General features: G+C 39.1%; 1 protein-coding gene across 22 annotated transcripts in view; it reads right to left on the reverse strand.

The window, feature by feature from the left end:
* The window catches only part of MICAL2 (microtubule associated monooxygenase, calponin and LIM domain containing 2), a 193,326-nt gene that overhangs the window by 56,485 nt on the left and 115,233 nt on the right, over nucleotides 1-21,608 (reverse strand). For 18 of the 22 annotated variants that reach the window (XR_005597517.1, XM_039534214.1, XM_039534216.1 and 15 more), the window contains one exon: nucleotides 20,496-20,595. Coding sequence is in view for 21 of the 22 variants with exons in the window: in XM_039534214.1 (XP_039390148.1) it covers nucleotides 20,496-20,595 (100 nt within the window). In the remaining variant the exon portion in view is untranslated. Of the gene's footprint in view, nucleotides 1-15,897; nucleotides 16,133-16,868; nucleotides 17,732-18,804; nucleotides 20,596-21,608 lie in introns of those variants that run through there. The other 4 variants (XM_039534223.1, XM_039534224.1, XM_039534226.1 and 1 more) reach the window with 4 other exon arrangements.

Here is a 21,608-nt window from a genome sequence, read left to right on the forward strand (position 1 = left end):
CTTATATTGCTTGAGTGGCACACACAGCAGTTGGAACAAAGACCAGGATCTAGTCCACTGTCTTCACTCAGATGTTGACTGCAACATTAAAAGTCCACTTTGAGTAAACATTGGCCAGTTATCAAGTTAAGAACTCTACACTCACACTGGTCTGTTTCAGAGAGAGAGAGAGAGAGAGAGAGAGAGAGAGAACGAGAACTCCAGTGAATCTAGCCCCTGATGTTTATGTGGTTGCTAGCATCCATATATAGTCATGTGCTCCATGACTGCAGAGATTTCATTTAACTTGTAAGAAAATTCACACCTCAATTTTTTGCCTCTCTTCTGTGTTGCGAGCCAGCTCATCTTATTTCAAAGTTGCTCCTCCATCCAGGTAACAGGTCCCCTTGCATTCAGGTTGCTAGTACAACCCTTGTCGTCTTACTTTATAAGCTGAATGGAACCCAACATAGGTCCAGCCATGGTGACTCACAACAGAGGTTCCTGTTTAATGGGAAAAGCAGAACTTGGACAGGAGAGACTGGGGAAATTGTATCTGTACGGGAATGAACCTCTCTTGCCTGCGCACACAGCCTAGAGTTAAATCAGAGCCTGGCATACCATTAGACCGATCCAAATGAAAAATCAATTGTTAAAGCCTATTTTGATAAAACATGCTTTGTTTAGCATGACAAACTTTTAAAGGGACACTTCATTAAAAAATACACACACCACATTCTGCCTGAAAACTGTCTCTCTACCATTGTAATGGCTACCACCTGAAATTACTACAACTGAGAGATGAGAGAGAAGCAATTTTTTGGTGTATTATATTGGTGTGTTTAGTTTGGCATTTGACTGCACTTTGTGTACAGTCAGTTTTTCTGTTTCTTCTGTATACTCAGTCAGTGCATTTTTTCCACATAGCAACAAGGAAGAGAAAAAACTTTTAAAAAAAAACATGGAAAATGTTAAATCACAAAAATGGACCTGGATATTCAGGGACAGATATAGTTTGTGAAACTCTTACTAACTCCTTTTTTGAAACTGACTTGATTTCAAGTTGATGAGTTCCTTTAAAATAGCCATAACACACACTATTTAAGTACCTGGAGATCATGCTTTACAGACAACAGTGCCCTTTAAATACATGTTGGGCTGGCTCTCTCTTCTAAACAATCATGTGAAAATTTATTTAAATTCCTATTTTTTTTTATGTAGTTGGCCCAACTTTGTAATGGGTAAATTACCACTACTAATTTTACAGATCAGGCTTGAGAGTAGTACCTAATTTTCCTCACACTTCAAAGAGCATAATCATTGCCCAACAGGATCAGAGGAAAGCCCATTACTAATAAGACATCTCTCGGCCACAATCTGTCACAAACTTCTTTGAACAGCAGTCTTTTCAAGTTTCTATGTAACAATTGCATTGTATTCCCACCTCATCCTGAAGTAGAAAGAAATTAGTCTCGGTATCTGTGCTACATTTAGGTGCATATTGTAACCAAACATTTGGTTACAAATGTTACAAGACATTTTAAAATATTAATTTGTAATGACTGCTGTTTCTCATAAGAACGGTTAGGAATTTCTCTAATGCCCCCAACCATGCAACGACTTACACACCCGTTGAACTTTCTGCACTGTGAACACTCCCAATGAAGTCAAGGGGACCACCCTGAGCGTGAGTTTTACAAAGACAAAACTGGCAAAACTCCCATTAAATTCAGTGGGACCAGCATTTCTCCCATAATGCAGGAAGTTAAAACACACAAGGTTTTGTGGGATGAGGGCCTAAATATACTATGCAATTTGAATGTTCTCTGCTTAAACCTGGTTCTCACTCACACTGAACAGTACTTTACATAACAGCACCTTGATTTCAGTGACATTTGTCAGAATAAGGTACAGCTCACTGGGATTAAAGGTGGTGGAATCAGGCCCGTTAGGCACTTACCCAAGGAACATTTCTCTGAAAAAGAAACGTTATGAACCTAGTACAATGAGCAGTGACAAGCTGTTGGTAGGCTCATGTAAACACCATAGATGAAGAGCTTTGCCAGTTCAAACAAAAGACTGGATGCTATACAGATTTGCAATCCTTTTGTTAATTATTACCTACACTTTCATAGCAATGAAAACAAATCGAATCAGCTGTCAACTGGACAATGGCTGCATTCTCCTTAGAAGCCACATGGAAGAGGAGACAAGTGTTGAAAAGAAAAGACAGGAAAATGCTCTGATTTAAAGAAAGAATTGTAAATAAACTAGAAGTGACGAGACCTTCTTCTGCAAAATAAAATTTAAAAAAAGGGATGCCTGAAGTAAGCTCCCTGATCCAGCAAAGCACTGAAGCCTGTGTATAAATTTAAAAGTACATGTTAAGTGTCATGCTTGATCTGTGCCCATGCGAGGAGTCATTCTCCTGTTTGAGGAGTTGAAGGTGCTCTGCACCTCAGTTTTCTATGTATTTATAGTACTTCTATGGCTCCATTACCATAGTATCTGAAAGCTTCACAATCTTTAATCCTTTTATCCTCACAACACCCCTGTGAAACAGGGAAGAACCATTATTCCCATTTTACAGAGGGAGAACTGAGGCAGACAGGCAGGCAGACTAAGTGACTTGCCCAAAGTCACACAAGAAGTCTGTGATGCAGGGAACAGGGCCTCTCAAACACCAGGCTAGTCCTGTAACTACAGGCTCATCCTTCTTCTCTAGGACTGTGCCCTCATTTTGAAAGGTTTTCCTACTATAAATTCACAGACTGAATATGACTATTTGATCCTTAAATGATCAATATACACAATGACATAAAAATCAGTGAAATGTCCACTCTCTGGAATGGACAGATACAGAGCCAAATTTTCTGCTGGTGTCAGTTGATCTCTCTCCACTGAACTCTACCAAGCAGCACCAAATTATACTAGCAGAGGACATAGCCCATAGGAAACAGCCACTTGAAATTACCTGTTGCTTGCACTTAAGAACTTCCTTCATTTCCACTACAGGCTAATACTGAATTTCCTTGTGTCTTCTGTTTGAGCATGCTAATGATCTCTACTGTAAGCATACATTTTCTGGGGCTACAGTTTGGACTGAAGTTCCTATTAATCTCTTGCCAAAATGTTTAAATAAATGTATCCTTGAGGGTATAGACATGCTGTGCAGCTGCAAGGTGTTAATCCTAATGGTAGCACTTACTCAGCCAAATCTGAAGTTTAATCGCAGCCAGTGGGTAGACAGCACACTCCAAGTATCTACTGACAGACTATGAGCCAATTAAAATGGAAATGTCCTAATGACAATCTACTACTTTTGTCAGTGTATACTAAACGTACAACAGCATCTCTTGTTCCAGAAAATTCTAAATTAGTCAGCATCATTACAATACAGTATGAAAGATTCAAGGAGCTAATATGCTAGGTCAAAACCTTTCTAGTCCTCTGATGCTTTACTGTATACAGAACTAGGAAAAAGAATAAGTTAGTGAGCAAATGTGAGATTGTTGGCTGTACCTATTAAGGGCCAGCAGAGACCCTGGTAAAAGTCTCTCTCTAACGTCAATAATGAGTGCTTCCTTTGTCTACTGTACACGGGCTACACTTACACAAAGATAATATGCTGTTATTGGAAACTGATGAGTCTAAGGGCAGGTCCATACTCACCGCGCGGGTCGACGCGGTGAGTTCGACTTCTCCGAGTTCGAACTACCGCGTCTAATCAAGACGCGATAGTTCGAACTCCCCGTGCGCTCCGGTCGACACCGCAAATGGCGGTGGCGGAGTCGACCTTGGAGCCGCGGAGTTCAACCCCGCCGCGTCTGGACGGGTAAGTAAGTCGCGTAGCTGAACTTGCGTACCCTAGTTCGACCCCCGCCCTTAGTGTAGACCAGGCCTAAGAGACCTATAAAGACTACAGCCTTACCACAAATCAGTGTTTGCCTCATGCCGATTCCATTGTTGTCTATATACAAACTATAGCTGCTCAGGGTATGTCTTATTACACTGAAGCACAACACTATGAAATTTTTCCTAGCTCATCTTTTTTCTGGTAAACAGTGTGGTGATATTATCGGTCGTGAATGAAGAAATGACGTAACATCACTATGTTACTGAGACATAGTACTTGGAACATATGTGGTTGTGGGATTATTACTGTGCAGCTAAAAGAAAGTATGGCCAATACCACAAGTTGGCACTTTTACTGTTGAGCTTATGATGATGACTGTTTTTTTTTTGTTGTTGTTGTTTTTTTTGAAGGCATGCGCCTACAGCCCTTGCTGAAGCCACTGAGAGCACCCTCTAAAGAACCTGAGCAGAGTTCTACAGGACAAAAAGGGACAAAGGATGGTCTGTTAACTCAGGTGATCTGGTTCAATTTCCTCAGTTACAGACTTCCTGTATGATCTTGAGTGAGTCACTTTAGGTGGGATTTTCTAAGCAACCTAAGAAATTTAGGCACCAACTCCCAGTAAAATTAAGGAAAATCCTAATTTTAACCACTCTGTGTCTTATTTTCCCATTTACAAAATGCAGATGGTATTTCCCCCACCTTGCAGGGGTACGGAGGACAAATTTATTGGCAAAGTACCCAAATACGATGGTGTGAGGAGTGCCTAAAAGACCCTGCACAGAAATAAAGATGTATTTTATCCAAAATTATAAAAACATTGTGAAATACCCTACATTTCAGGTTATCCCAAATTGGGGGATATATTAAATGGATTAGTGCAGTATTTTAGAAGTTTGAAATGTTTATCCTACAATCACCACTGACAAGCTTCTGATCATACCAACTGCCAAGCTGGTTCCAAAGGTTTCATTTACTGGAATTGATTCTATGTGTTATTCAACCTAAATTTTCGGATTAGTTTCTTCATTACTCTAGCATTTCCTACTGCAGTCCCAAACTGACAATATCTTTTTACAGGAAGAGTACATATGAAATCTTTTCCTCTCTTCTTTGGTAGGTGACAGATAATCTGTTTTCAATTAAATTTAAAATTGGCACCATCTTCAATGATCTAAACGAGGCCATTCTGTATTCATCCCACCCGCCCACTCAAATGTAGATGAAATCTTGGATAAACAATTCTTTTGTCTATACTTTTAACTAACTACTTCCAGAGACACACTCTGGGAGAGAAATAACTGTTTTCCTTGGAATCAAAGGATTTAGCTAAATGTACAGTGATGTGTGGAAAAGCAACCTTAAAAATTAAAAGAATGGCCTGACTTGTACAGCTCACATCCATATCAGAACTCAACCAAAGTTTAAATTAACCCATTAGAAGTAAAGTGCCAAGCCACAAAAAAGTCCATCAAGTCTAGATTTTGGATCAGGTCCATCTCTAATAGAAATAGTACCTTTATGTTTCACATTTATTCTCAACAACTACTATGTTAAATTTCCTTGATTCATTATTTTTCTAACAATTGGCTGTGCTAATTCATCTTTGTATCTGAAAATCAGTCTGGGATAACCTTGTACCATCACCACCAGCAACAGATTCTAGAATGAATTGGCAATATGGCCAATGATGAGCGAAGCAGAGAGAATACACCTTGCTTACATTGGCTCTGCAGTGCTAGCACAGTAATAAGCACTTGTTTGTTTGGTCACTAAATTGTTGAGTTACGACTGGGGAACAGAAAACCCCAGCAGAATCAGTTTCACAGAATCAATTTTCTGAGCACAAAACTCAAAACCAACATTTGAAAATAAGCAATGATGTTTCAACAAGATTTTCCTTTGGGAAAAGAACCAAAGAAGGGGAAAGAAATGAATAGCAGAATCTATTTATAACTATGACCAAAGTGTTCAGACCTGGGTGCCTGAAGTTCCTGAGTCCATATTCAGTGGCCCAGTTATCAAAAGCACCCAGCAGCTCCTACTGAAAAAAGCTATTGGTTTGTAACCAATACTGGTGAACACAGAAGAACATGGCAAGACAGTGCATTTCACTGTTAGAAATAATTGTTACAAGGAGGGACACAAATGGGATCCTTTCATAGCTACAGAGTACATTCATGTGCTTTCAAAAATAGATACGTTTAATTGACTTACAGTCAGATAATACAGTCAGACACTTCAACCTTTCTAACCACTCAGTGACAGACTTGAAGGTGGCAATTTTGCAACAAAAAAAACTTCAAAAACAGACTCCAAAGAGAGACTGCTGAACTTGAATTAATATGCAAATTAGACACAATTAACTCAGGCTTAAACAGAGACTGGGAATGGTTGGGTCATTTCACTAATTAAATCTATTTCCCTATGTTAAGTTCTCCTCACACCTTCTATGGGTCATCTTAATTATGACTTCAAAAGTTTTTTTTTTCTCCTGCTGATGATAGCTCATCTCAATTGATTAGACTCTTCCTGTTGGTATGCATACTTCCACCTTTTCATGTTCTCTGTATGTATAAATATCTTCTGTCTGTGTGTTCCATTCTATGCATCTGAAGAAATGAGCTGTAGCTCACGAAAGCGCATGCTGAAATAAATTTGTTAGTCTCTAAGGTGCCACTAGTACTCCTGTTCTTTTTGCGGATACAGACTAACACGGCTGCTACTCTGAAACCAGTCAGATAATTATCATTTAACCCCCACTTTTTTTAGACTAAATCCTGTATTGTCAGGGGATGGACTTAATATACCTCTCTAATGTATATGAAGAATGAGGTGGGGCTCACTTATAGATCATGCTTTGATATTTTGGTCCTACCCTTAGACAATTAGGCAGTCAGGCATTTCAGTTCTTCCCCATTTCTAAGTCTTATTTATGTATGTGGATGAACTGTAGTTAGTATACTACCTGACAGAAGAGCAACTCAATAAAAGATATTACCTCACCCACCTCGTGTCTCTAGTATCCTGGGACCAACATGGATACAAACAACAATTTAAGTTCAGTCATTTGTCGCTAAGGCTTGATCTACACAGCAGGGTTTGGTAGACGTCAGGCAGCTTATATCGACCTATGTCAGTGTCTACACTTCAGTCTTGTTCCCACTGATATAAGTGCCCTACTACACTAAGATAATAACTCCACCTCCACAAGAGGCATAGAGGGCTTATGTCAGTGTAGTTAGGACAATGTAGCGTGCCTGTAGACACTGCCTTACTTACATCAGCTCCGGGCTAACATTCTGATCAATTTCAGGGCTCCCCGCCAGAGCTGTGAAATTGACAAGAAAGGCTGGTAGGTTCCCTCCTCTGAACCCTGTGCCTGGATCACAGTTCAGGCTGTCACCCCAGGTGTGTGTGTGTGGGGGGGCTCTAGCTAAAGCCCGGCTGCCCCTCCCCCAGACTTCTGGCTACCCACTCCCAGCAGGCTGCTGCTTGGGCTCCCCTCTCCCCGCTGGGAGCCCTGCTGCTCCCCAGGCTACCGGCTCCCAGGTAGGCTGATTGCCTGGGCTCCCTGCTCCACACTGGGAGCCCTGCTTTCCCCTGGCTCCCAGCTTCCCGCTGGGTTGCTCGCCAGGCTCCCCACTCAATTTCAATGTTCTCAATGTCAATGTCACTGCTGGTAGGCTTGGTTGTGAAACTGAGCCAGCGCGGGGCTCACAGTGGGGGCTGTCACCCCACAATGTCCCTCTTCAGTCAGTGCAAGTGCTCCTGGTAAGTACATGCTCCACCGGCAGGAGGGTAGTGCGGACACCAGCCAGGGGCAGCTCTAGCAATTTTGCTGCCCCAAGCACAGCGGCATGCCGCGGGGGGCGCTTTGCTGGTCGCCAGTCCCGCGGCTCCGGTGGACCTCCCGCAGACACACCTGTGGATGCTCCACTGAAGCTGCGGGACCAGCGGACCCTCCACAGGCACGCCTGCGGGAGGTCCACCGGAGCCGCCTGCTGCCCTCCCGGCGACCGGCAGAGCGCCCCCCGCGGCATGCCGCCCCAAGCACGCACTTGGCGTGCTGGGGCCTGGAGCCGCCCCTGCCAACAGCTGACTGAATTACTGAAGTGGCTTAGGTGGACTTAAATTAAGTTGACCTAATTCTGCAGTGTTGACAAGCCTTAAGATCCCAGTTCGTGCCACTTCAGTGACTCCAGTGTAGAAGAAGTTATTACATAGCTTTCTTCTCCTTTCTCCGGAGGCCTTGTTTTTGGCTTGATCCCTTTTAAGCCCTGCAAAAAGTATACAGACTAAAAGTAGCTTATATTAACAAAAAAGCCCACACAAATTAATTTGTTTTTCTGCTCATTGAAATTATGTCAGTAATTATGCTCCTGCTGACGACAAGTTTCAGATAGTCGAGAAGCTTACAAAAGATTCTCCTACCCTGCAAGTCTGTAGCCATAACCTCAAATGACTTTTTTTTTTTGGCAACACCACATGCGGAATGTTTACAAGGCCTATCAGCCCTCTAGAGCAAGCACTATCTCATATGGCAGAAGTCCTTGTGGAGACAGGAATTAAGGAAAGAGGGAGGGCAACAGAACACAATGAAACATTCATGCACATGCCTCCCCCAGTCTATTTTGAGTGCAACACTGAAGAAGGGAGAGCAGTCTGTGGCCATGACTAAAAGGACCGTTGGAAGCTGCAGCTGAGAAATGGGGGTGTAGCATTGGAGCAGAGAACCTGAGACCAAATATATTTGCAGATGCTCTCATTGGCCCTCTACACATCTGGTGCATTAAGACAATGGTGACAGCCATGTTTAGGAGCCATCTGCACATGTCCATATATGAGAAACTTGATGTGGCAGTACTGTGCACAAGTGCTTAAAGCAGCAACTGCTTGCAATTGTTAAGAATAAAAGGATGGCCGTACTGGGTGAGACCAATGGTCTATCTAGCCCAGTATCTTGTCTTCAGACAATGGCCGGTCCAGATACTTGTTTTCTTTAGTCATTAAGTCTGCAGCTTTTGACTACATGAAAAGGGTGTAGTCATGACTCCATATTTGGCCTCTTGATTTGCATCCTCAAGACAGCACATTACTTAGGCAGCATTCCCCTGCCCATTGAAGTTTTGCCTATTCTTGTAGTAAATTACTGCAGACTGCTCCCCTCTGCAATGGGGAGCAGAAGAGAGCTTATAGGCTTTGGAATTTCTGAATCAGGTCGATGAGAGATCAAGCTCAGATTTTAAAAGGTCAGATTTATTTGTGAGTTGTTTACTAATCCTTCATGACTAATAAAAACAAATCAAAGGTCAAGGAGCAACTTATCTGATTGAACATGGGAGATAAAAGGCCCAATACATGGCACACCTTTCTACTAATTGTTACTAAACCTTGGCCTAATACAGTGAGAACAGCCTACTCCAGCCTCCTCTTCCTTTCCAGGAATTTTTTTCAGACATCTGTTTTATTTGTATTTCATTAGTAAAGGTAAAAATGCTGAGTTACGTAATGGTGACAACGGATATGGTGCATATTTGACACTAAATGCTGAGGTGTTGAAATACTGGACATGATAAAATAGGAATTCTGATATTGCTTGGTTTTATTCCAGGCTAATGCCACATTTATAAAGCTATCTACCAAATGGAATGTAGGCATGAAGACACAGCACACTGTACAAATAGTTAGTAAACATGGACCAGCCCATTCCCTACCATGGGACCATGGACCAGCCCATTCCCTGCCAGCCCATTCCCTACCTTGCTTCTCAATTCATAAATTCCCTACACAAAGATAGAAAGTTATTTTAAACAGATACTCGTTTCATTCATCTTAAAGGTCTCCACATTGGAGTTGTGGTGAGCGGAGAGTAGGCATGAGTTCCAAGCACTATTTTGTTTGATCAAGCTTGATCTTCAGACACTTATGACAGCCTTCATCCATGATCCTACATTGGCGAGAAAGGCTCACAATCACCCTCATCACTTCAGGAGAAAATTTAAGCCTAAGTGTGCAATGCACAATGAGCCTCTTTAACTCATTGCCACAAGCACATGGAGACCAAGCTGGATTTTAAAAAAAATTGGACGTTTTTATGGACAAAACCAAAAATATCCAGAATTAGAACAGCAAGAATAAAAAATAAACAAAAAAAAAGTTGTGGAAACCCTCATGCCTCAGGGAATAAGCCAACATGACTGGGGTTAGGAAGAAACTTTCTGTGGGGAAGGGCTATTGGATCACTCCCTGCTGCAGGATTTCTTGAACATTCCTCTGAAAGTAGCTGGTCACTGTCAGAGACAGGATCCTGGACTAGATGAACCACTGACCAGTGCTCCTCACATAGATGTTAAACTGGAGGGCTGACAAGATGGACACCCTTGGTGCCCCATCAGAAAAGGGAAGAAATTATTCACAACTATCCCCAGATAATCCTTGAAATGAACGAATGTACTCACCTTTGCATACTCCTGTTCACTCCTGCCAGGACTTGCAAGCAAAGCATCACCAGCTAGTGTGCTCTACTGTGTCAGAGATTCGTGAAAGTTCTAACAAGAGCAGCATAGACATCTGGTCTTTCTTCCCCATCACCAGAAGGAGATCAGATACCAAAGGCTCCAGGCTACATACCAAGGATCAAAAATTCAGGTGATGCTGGAGCTGGCCAGCAGCTACCAGCTTGATAACTACTCTGAGTAAGAGGGAAGGTTGAAGACTGTATAAAAGCTTGATACCAACAGAACTTCTTGGTCGTGTCTGACACCTCTTAATCAACCTGGCAAGACACAAGTGATGCTGAACAGCCCAATCTAGGCAAAACGAATATTTGCTTTCCACAGACTGGCCCCGGGAAGATAAAAGTATCTTAGCCAAACATTTTCACAAGCCAAAGAAGCCCTGAGTGGCTAACTGGGCTTCACACTCTGGTCTGTATCTGTGGTCGTCCAGCAACTGAACTGCAAGCATCAGACAGAAGCTGTATTTTCACTATTCTTTTTCCTTTCATCTCTTTGTCTGGTCTTGTTTTAGGTCTAAATACCTAAAATTAGCTGACTACTGACTCTGTTCCCTCTCCACCCTCCCCCAACAAGGACGTTTCAGACTATCCCAAAAAAACGTTAGGCAAGGAATTTTCCCTTTGGAAGTCTGTAACCTTACAATCTGCCTTGAGTAAGGGATGGCACATACCACCACCGAAACAGACCTTGCTCTAAAGAGGAAAGTAAATTACTCCACCCTTTTTGTGGAGCAGCTCACTCTTACCTGTGACCCTGATCAGCTCTCTGACTGGCAAATAGGAGGGGTGGAACCAGCCAGCACTCTTCCCACACCACATCCCACCTCCTCCCTGCCCATTAGCTCTCAGTGAGGTTTGGCAAATGAGTAGCTCATATTATAGGGCTAGAGTTGCAATCCAAACAGGGTCTCACAGAAGAGTAGAGTAAATTCTGGAACATTAGTCCCCTTTTTGCACCTGATAAACTGAGTAAAAGCTGTGACAATCTAGTCCAGGGTAGGCAATCTATGGCACGCGTGCCAAAGACAGCACGTGAGCTGATTTTCAGTGGCACTCACACTGCCCGGGTCCTGGCCAGCGGTCTGAGGGGCTCTGCATTTTAATTTAATTTTAAATGAAGCTTCTTAAACATTTTAAAAACCTTATTTACTTGACATACAATAGTTTAGTTATATATTATAGACTTATAGAAAGAGACCTTCTAAAAACGTTAACATGTATTACCGGCATGTGAAACCTTAAATTACAGTGAATAAATGAAGACTTGGCACACCACTTCTGAAAGGTTGCCAACCCCTGATCTAGTCCTTTGTGCCTCAGCTACAGCTCCCCAGTTCTAAATGGACAAGCTAACCTTGTGTCAAAAGGATCTTTTGTCCAACTCTAGTGTGTATGCGCACACACATATACAAGTTCTTCTCTAGCAAGTTACTTTAACAAACATTTTAAAAATCCCTTACCTACTCGGTGCACAGACACTTTGAAATTCAGCCATATAACATAACCAGACAATTCTGACTAGGAAAGCAATACAGGATTTAAAGCAGGCAATTTCTGAATGCATCCCAGGACAACATTAATACAACAAAATAAGCAAAACTTAGCAACCTGCTAAAGTAAAAGTGATTAATTGAAAAGGTATTAGAAACAAAGGCAGGAGGTGAAGAAGATGGGTTTGTATATTTATGACAAAAGGTTTCTCACATAGGAGTCTCTAGCATACTACAGCTTTCATTTTATAACAAACGTTACATAAAACATATTGGAGCAATTTGTGTTAGTCTGGTATATTAATGCATGTAATCACAACAGATTCAGCATGGAGCAGCAATATTTTAAGCCATTAGAGTAATAAACATTAGTTAATGCCTGTCAAACAGTGATTTTTACAATATGCTAAAAGCAGTAAAATAATAAAACGAAGACATGAACCAATATGTGCAGAGAAATGTCAAATCAGCAAGTTCAAGGGTACTTCACTATAGTAACATGCAAATTCCTTTGTAATTTCACATTTCAAAAGAGAAATCCCAGCAATTTGAAATGAGTTCAGAGACCACCACCTGAGAAGATGAAATCAAAGCCTTTGTCCTTATTCTTCTGTTTGCAGTTCATGAAGAAAAGGAAAGTGGCCCAGAGAAATATTTACATTGCTGATTTGTATATTTGGACCAAGCATGAATGCATTATGTCTTTTGAGCTTCTACAACTTTATCTTTCATACACAATCAAGTGCTTCATAAACATGTCATGCTCTCAAAAATATTCATAAATATTAAGGATGAAATCAATGCATTTCTAAATTCATCACTTTAACTGGAATATATGGGTAGCAAGTGGAGGAAAGTCAACTAAGATAACCCTATCTGTAATGCACATTGTGGGGGCAATGCAGACCTGTGACCTAATTCTTGAGGTAGGAGTTCATACAGTGTTATCTTGCTCATATTTTTATTGCTCTCATGTACTCCAAAGTTCAGAAGGAAGAGGAAAGGTTGTTTCACAGTGGCTTTTATGAATCAAAAACATCTGAATTCATGTAGGAATTACTAAACTGGTGACTGGCAGTTTCAAGAGGCTTTTGTTTGTTTGAAAAACCAAACTTACTTCTCAGATGCTTAAAAAAATTTAAGGTCTTCTTTGAATCCTAAAGTACTAGCATGAAAGTAAAGGATGTCTATCTTTTAGAACAACATTAAAAAGTATGGTTTCAGTAACAGATACTTAGGCAAGTAATCCTGTATTGAACTAATAACTATGAGACGAACGCATAATCAGCCTGACTTTTCAAAAGTACAGACCAATGTGATTCTAATATAGTAATTATATTTGAAACAATTTGAACCAAATTAAAAAAAAAAAAAAAGAACCATGAGTTGACATGGCTGAGATGCTTTACATCTCTAACTACTGAACCCTAATTAGGTCTGCAGCTTAGATATAGCTTGCGTTCCTTAAAAAAATATTGAAGAACACAAAGAATGAAATGATTTAAGGAGGCATTACCAGCCTCAGCTCCAAACCCGTGTTTTTTGGAAGGGCTCTGTTAAGCAAGTGCTTCAAGACTGGAGTGGCAGTAGATTTGCTTTCCACCCCCCCCCCCCCACTTCTTCTTAAACAAACAAATACCATTGTCAATACAAAGTATAGAAAAGAAAAAGGCATCATTGTTGTATGTATGTGTTTAAAATGGCATGTGCTATGGGTGGAGATTTAGAGAGCGTGGGAGCTTTTGGAAATGGCTCAACTGTAGGCAAGAAAAAAGGCATTCACAGTCTTCTCATCTACAGTGTGGCCTGGTCACATGGTCGGAGCACAGAGAACTCACGAGGGATGGGAGTCCTGAATTACATCTGTTAGTACATTAACATCTGCATGAGTTTATCTTCTTCTAGCAGTATTATAAGGAATAAACAAAGGGCATTTAATCTTATAAAAGCTTTATTTAACAACAATTTTGACTGAAGCATGGAACGAACATGACGTTCACACTGATCATTCTGCTTATATGTTACATCCCTTTCCCACATCTGTCTGGTAAATTTAGATTGTACACTATTTGAGGCAGGGACTGTCTACTATGCTGTATTTATTCAGCACCTGAGGCCCCAATGTTGGTTGGTCCCTGGGGACAGGATAAACATGATTAATAAGAATCAATTCTAATTGACTGGCTCATTTTTTCACACTAAAGCACACGCACCAATTGCAAAACATTACTTAGGAACTTCATTACTCCTAATGCGAAAGAGGATTTAGACTATTTATTGATACATTATAATTCAGGGAGTCAACAATGAATGTGTCTTGTCAAATGGATCCTACGATGGGGCCAGGGTGGAAACAGCACACTGATCTCTCCAAGTATTTCAATTCCATTGCTTCTATCCCAAACCAGAAAGCACCAAGACAGCCCCCAAGCAAAATCAGTTTGCCTGAAGGGTTGATTTCATTCTTATTGGAGGTGCTTTGACCATTCCTATTAAAATGCTGCCCAACATTCATTCTTTTACATAAAAGTCACTGGTCCCTATTTTGATTTGTACATCTCTTAGCCAGGCAAACTTTCCATTCCTGATGGCATTTGGGCCTTGGGGATTGTGTGTCTTGCCTTTTTTAATCAGAGATGGTTGAATAATTCATTGAAAACAACATCTGTTATTCATTTTGTCAGTTCTTCATCTAACAATTCATTGAGAATGTTTTTTATTTCCACTATTCAAGTAGCTCATACAGGTTCAGTAGTATTAATTGCTAACATATTCTGTAATAAAATTATTTGCAAGCCAATTTCTCCATTATTTTACCAACCATATTTTTTGCTGAGAGAAGCAAGGAAAGAGGTGAAGGATTAAAGAACTGCAGAGATAGGAGGAGAAGGAGAGGAGAAAACAAGATAACCAAAAAGATAACCGAACACAATTAACTGCGGGGGAGAGGGAGGAATCACAATGTTACCACACAACAGGTTACTGTGAACTGCAGCCAAGAGTCCAACAGATTTCTGGAGTTTACAAACTGGAGTAGCAACATCTTTCTGTAAAGAGCTGGAGATAACAGAAGGATAAAGCTTATCCACAAACATTACCTGCTTTCCCTAAAATGCAATATAGTCTTTGAAAAGAACACATAGCATGTACTACACCGTGACCTTCGTAACACAATAAAAATTTGAAAAAAAATCCATTGGAGAGGCAGGTGAAGTTAAAGGAAAGAAGCTATATTTCATCTAAGTATACAGTTCTGTCAATCCCTGAGCACAGAGCTATTGTTCCCACGGAGAGTAAATCCCATCACCAAACTCCTTTCATCTTAAGTAGATGTGACAACTTGTCGTGCAACATTAATGGTTATGGGCCTGATGCAAAGCCTTATGAAAATCAGTGGAAAGGCTCCTATTAAATTCAGTGGGCTATGGATCAGACCACAAAAGAGCTATAATATTACAGCATCTAACAGAAGCAGAACACGTAGAATCAACTTGGGTATTTGCTATTCAGTTCGCAAGAACTGTTCTGTAGATAATCTGAATAATATTATAGCAAAATATATTGTGCTTTCCCTTTCTATATGTAAAAGGTTCTTCAGTAAAAGGCTGACTATAACCTATTTTAGCTGAACTCTGTGAATAAACTAACAGGCATCCCCCCAAATATAAATTATGCCTTGTATTAAGAAATTCCAGGTATAGAGTAAAGTCTGCATATAAATGTAGTGGCAAAGTATGTTCAATCAGCATCATTAATTCCATGTTTCCCCATGTTCTAGATTTGGACAACTGCTCAATAAAGCACATTAGAACGCAACAGCACTTTTTACATAAGTGTCACAAGCAAATTACTTTATGGATTTTAATCTGAACACATTTTAATTGTGTGATGCTCTAAAATGTCACAATCCAGGAATATTCCAAGTCCTGTTGCAGCTATACAGAGAGATACACAACAGGTGCCAATTTCTAGTGGGAATTTGAACATCAGACTCTTAAGATAGTATCTTTGGAAAAGATTTTTTTTTTTTTAAAAGGAAGAGTGGAAAACAGTGAGCTTTAAAAAGAACAACATTTATTTTTGTTTACAGCAAATGCCATAAATAAAGCTAAACAACTCTCAGTGTGCAAAATACAGAATTTCCATGTGACAATTTAAATACAGAATTTTTAAAAAACTATTTAATAAAAAATTTGCTCAATTAAGATCATGAAGCAAAAAGAAAGCCAAAGATTTAGGAGGAGAGGGACAGAATCCTTGATGGCATTCTTTAAAGAAATGAAGACTCTGCAACAGAAGGTAAAGAAACATGGCAATGGCAAGTGATTTGAAAAAAAGAGACCAGTCCTTCATAAACCTTACTTTAATGAAGCATGCAGAGTTTAGTTTAAAAAAAACAAACAAACAAAAAAAACCACACCCCCTGAAATTATAAAAATCCATACTTGTGGTGCAGGAAGTGATAGGTCAATGCCATGCAGCGAACTGGGGGCGGTTGTTTTTAATTTTAGGAGAATTACAAATATTTTTAAAGAGTTTAACAATATCAGCATGCTCAATTATTTTAGCACTATATACACACAGGTCTGCAAGATAATGAGTTTGCACACCTGATCCTATAGTCCTCCTTCATTCTACAGTAAGACATACAGGATGAATCCTTCACCAGGGGATGTTTACAAACTCCATAATATTTTGTTCAAAGAGTTTCAGATTAATTCACTAAAGTCCCGGTGATTTCAATTAGAATATGCAAGACTCCAAAGAGAAACTGCTGAACTCGAATTAATATGCAAATTAGATACAATTAACTCTGGCCTAAACAGACTGGGAATGGTTGGGTCATTACACTAGTTGAATCTATTTCCCTTTGTTAAGTTCTCCTCACACCTTCTATGGGCCATCTTAATTATCACTTCAAAAAGTTTTTTTTCCTCCTGCTGATGATAGCTCATCTCAATTGATTAGACTTTTCCTGTTGGTATGGGTACTTCCACCTTGTCATGTTCTCTGTATGTATAAATATCCCCTGTCTGTGTGTTCCATTCTATGCATCCGAAGAAGTGAGCTGTAGCTCACGAAAGCTCATGCTAAAATAAATTTGTTAGTCTTTAAGGTGCCACAAGTACTCCTGTTCTTTTTATAGTTAAAACTGTTATTAGTGAAAACAATTGGAATAAAACATTCTAATTACAGAACTCTGATTGTTTATTAGAAATCGAATTGCCTTAAACATAAAAGAGCACCTCCATTTTTATTAAACTGCCTATGGAACTCTGGCTTTTCCCCCTCCCTCTTGAATAGGAATTTTTATTGCTCTGAATGTGGATTTTTGTTTTATCAGAAACTTCAACTTTTTTTCCTCCTTGAATATTGAGGAAAAATGGTTCACATTTATATAGCACTGTTTCATCCAGATAGCTAAAAAGTGCTTTATGAAACTGGTAAGAATTACTATCCCCACTTAAACAAGACACAGAAGATCATCTGTAAGATTCTTCATGCTCTGGTTCTGAATTAGTGCAGATATAATACTTTGAAAGAAGTAGGGTTTTATTTAATTAGTATTTGAGAAACAATGGAGTTCCCTAACATTTAAAAACATGAGAAAAGATGTACATGCAGAGGAGGAAAGAAAGAAATGTTCTTTAGAGAAACATAAGAAATTATCTTTTCTTGCATTGTGCGCTGTGCAGTTGGTTAAAAAAAAATCATGCTAAAGCTTTCATCCATTAATATACCAGACACACACAGTTTGCTCCAAAATGTTGTCAAACGATATTAGGGGTTAGTTACAATATTCTGAAACTGGCAAGCAGAACAATCACCTTACAACAGAAATGTTTCAGTCAATGAGTGGACGTAGAACTGGAATGTTGAAATGAACTAAAAGCAACACAGGATGTCGGAAAAAAGGAAAAAAGAAAGAGGAACCTTAGTTTGGCTATAGGTGTTATTCACAGATTACTAGGCAAAAGAGAAAAGTAGAAAAATCAACCAAAATTAAACTGCCTTATTAATTTATGAGTGATGGCTTTCTTCATTAATTTATAAAGATGAACAGTTATGAACCTTACTGGTAGAATTTTAAGGCTAAGGATAAAACATACATGGATTAATTATATAGATATCAGTGTGACATTTTCAGCAATACTAATGATTTTGAAATGCCAGCAAATATACAATTTCATATTCTTTTATGATTATACACTTTATAATCATGAATATGCCCTGAATGTGTTTTTTTAAATTAATCTATATAAAACCTACACTTAACTTGTGTCTCACTTTCTACTAATAAGGTTCATTTTCATAAAATTCACGTTTTAAGCTTCTTACTACAGTTATTCACGTAGACTACCATTATACTCAGGCTGCTAAAATTCAGAACAAGTGACAAACATTAGTGAGAAATCTTAGGGGAAAAGTATTCTGTTGGACTGTTTTAGTGTTCAACAGTCTGAATCAAAACATGTTAAATAAAATCAGAAAATGTGTTTCATAACATTCTTTAGGATAGCTGGAGTAACATGGTAAACAACATTATGGGCTTTTTCTTTCTTTCTTTTTTTTTTTTAATTAAATTTTTACTAAAGGAGGAGTCCAGTATTCAAAATACTCAAGTAGTACAAAAACATTTCTCTACATCTCTTTAGCTGCTTACCATATTACTGTTACGGTCACTGTCTCCTGTCAAAAGTCTAGCAAATTCTCACTGGAGTATGTTTGAGCATTAGTGGCAAGTTGCTGCAAATGGCATGCTGTACTTGAAATCATACAAGTTCTTTGTATAAGCCTTTGCAAATATCTTCCTCATCCCCCTGAAAAAATTCTGAAATGCCTTCTCATTGAAAATTGTACATGGTTTCATTTTCTGTATTTTTAAAAATAAAGATAAAATTATCTGGAGAAAAATCTGTTTCTATTAAACCACCAGGCTAGTTTTGTTTGTTTAAAAAAAAAAAAAAAAAAAAAAGACAACATACATTCTTTTTACTGCCAAACAAACATGGAAGCTTCCATTTGGTCTTTTGCAATATACATATTAAAATCAACCCCCCTATGGTGATTGGCAGAAGACCCCTCCTGTTTGTTTTCTACCAACTGCTGGCAACATGTTTTCTGTGGCTTAAATTAATACCTTTTTATTAGAAAAAAATGCTACAGATTCTTTTAATTTTTTGGAGATCTGTCCATGTGTTTCTCCATCAAATACAGCTTTAAGCACTGAGATAGGGAATGTGTATATAATTAGCTAGAGGAGTCTAGACAATAGTTAGAGTCTGGGGAATTGTTCATGACTAATTGTCATCAGGTAACGCTATACATTCTAGAGAAGCTTTTGGGTTAAGATACCTCATACCGAGATTCACCACAAAAACCTCTCTTCAGAGATGATGCAACTTTATAACTATTTTGATTTTTCTCCCATTAGTATCTTACATTGTAATAAAACATCTAACAGAAAATCATCAGTTTAAAAAAACCACATTTCTAAGTACTTCTATTTTACTCAAATATGGCTTTTTAGAAATCTGAGTGCAATATATTGCAAACTCAGGGCTTGATCCAAAGTCATTTTCAGCACCTACAACTCCAACCGACTTCAGCTAGAGCTGTGGGTATTCAACTCCCCTTTGGATCAGCCCCCAAATGAGAAAAAACTCTTAATTCTGGGAATAAATAGCAGCTATCTACACTATGTTTCTTAGATCTGACCATTTCAATTAATCGTCCACTCATCTAAGATTTGCACTTCAAATTTATTTCAGGTTTAAATAAACTAGTATTACAGAAAATACCTAGTATTAACAAAGGATACCATGAGTAATAAATTTAAAAAGGCATGGCTAGAAGTAGGTGCATTAGGTACAGTAAAAAGTTTTTTTTTTTTCTTCAAAACATCTCCATGCAAGTAGTAAGCCTTGTACCCAGAGCAAAAGATCAAAGCAAGAGAAAAGGGATGTGCCATATTCAGGTTTCAAAACCCAGTCACTTGTCACTACCACCCTGAAATGTCTGAAAGAACATGGTCTTTCTTGGTCTTTAAAACAAGCATTATAAAATGTAAACCCAGAAACATGGTTGTTCACAGCCAGAAACCCACCCCTGCAGAAATGTTTATAAAATATCCTTCATTTAGTCCCCATGTTCTGGAAATGCATCTGGACACTGAACTTCATGATACCTTTCTTGTACAGTACACGTTTTAAATTCATAGTGTGTTTTGATTGCACTTAGTCTTTTGAAGTGAGCTCTTTGTTCACTTAAAGCACGTATTAAATTGAAATGTTTATAAACATATTGCAAGGCTGTTAATTTTGGAAATCTGAAAGGCACAACTTAGCAAGACACTTAAGAATTTAAACCCTAAAGAACTTTTTCACCCATTCAAGCATGTTTTCAAGTGATAGCTCTGCTTCCCGGTACATATGAGTAAGTACTTCTAGCAGCGCACACAGGAATGGCACACCAAGGCTCAAGAGTTCATACAAATAGGTATAGTTGTATGCATTGTCCCTCAAATGAAGATTGGTAGCGTGCAGAAAACCATGCATCCAGTTAGACAGGCGTCTTGGAATGTCAAGCAGATCCCTCGTCACCCTAAGGGGCCAGCTTAGAGTTTTCCTAAAGAAGGAAGTCATGATACCTGGGGGCCTGTCCTCTGGACTGCTAACAGTAGAAGTAATACTTTCTGTGGTAGTTTCTGGGTGCTTGGGTTCCTCTTGCGTCCACATTTCTGTTTCCACCTTAAAAAGGGAAAATTAAAAATAACTGCACAAGGGCTGAGATATAAAATGTCTTTACAAGGATTAATAGATTCCATGGCAAGAAGGGATCATCTAGTCCAGTGGTTCTCAAGCAAGGGCACGCAAACCCCTGGGGGTATGCAGAGGTCTTCCAGGGGTACATCAACTTGCTTAGATATTTGCCTACTTTTATAACAGGCTACATAAAAAGCATTAGCAAAGTCAGTACAAACTAAAAATTCATACAATGCCTTGTTTATACTACTCTATATACTACACACTGAAATGTATATTTATATTCCAATTGATTTATTTTATAATTGTAGGGTAAATGAACAAGTAAGCAATGTTTCAGTAACAGTGTGCTGTGACACTTTCGTATTTTGATGTCTGATTTTGTAAGCAAGTAGTTTTTAAGTGGGGAGTACACAAGACAAATCAGACTCCTGAAAGGGGTACAGTAGTCTGGAAAGGTTAAGAGCCACTGATCTAGTCTATGATCATCTAGTCTGATCTCCTGTATAACACAGGCCACAGAACTTTCCCCAAATAATTGCTAGAACATCTCTTTTAGAAAACACATCCAATCTTGATTTAAAAATCACCAGTGATGGTAAGTTGTTCCAGTGGCTATTTACTCGCACTGTTGGCACAATACTATATATTCTTGTGTCTGACACATACAGGTGAATTATGTAATGTAGTTCCACAAATTCCCACCATCCCTATCTAAATACACAAACATGCAATCCAAGACTCAAATATTTTATCTTCATACAACCTTTGTTTTTATTTGTAGAATATAATTTGTTCTGCAGTTTGCTTTAATCTATGACAATGACACACACAGCATTGGGATGGTAGCACAGGCAAGTATTTGTAAGAGTGACTTTAACTTTCTGTGATCACTGAGAGACAAACATCAACTAAGGTTCCACTTCTGATTGATGTCAACTTCAGCCTTACCTTATCGAGTCCGAGCTCACTTTCACAATGTTAGCTTATAGCTATTG

The sequence above is a fragment of the Mauremys reevesii genome, linkage group 4, assembly GCF_016161935.1.
Source record: "Mauremys reevesii isolate NIE-2019 linkage group 4, ASM1616193v1, whole genome shotgun sequence".
NCBI classification, from domain to species: Eukaryota; Metazoa; Chordata; order Testudines; family Geoemydidae; genus Mauremys; species Mauremys reevesii.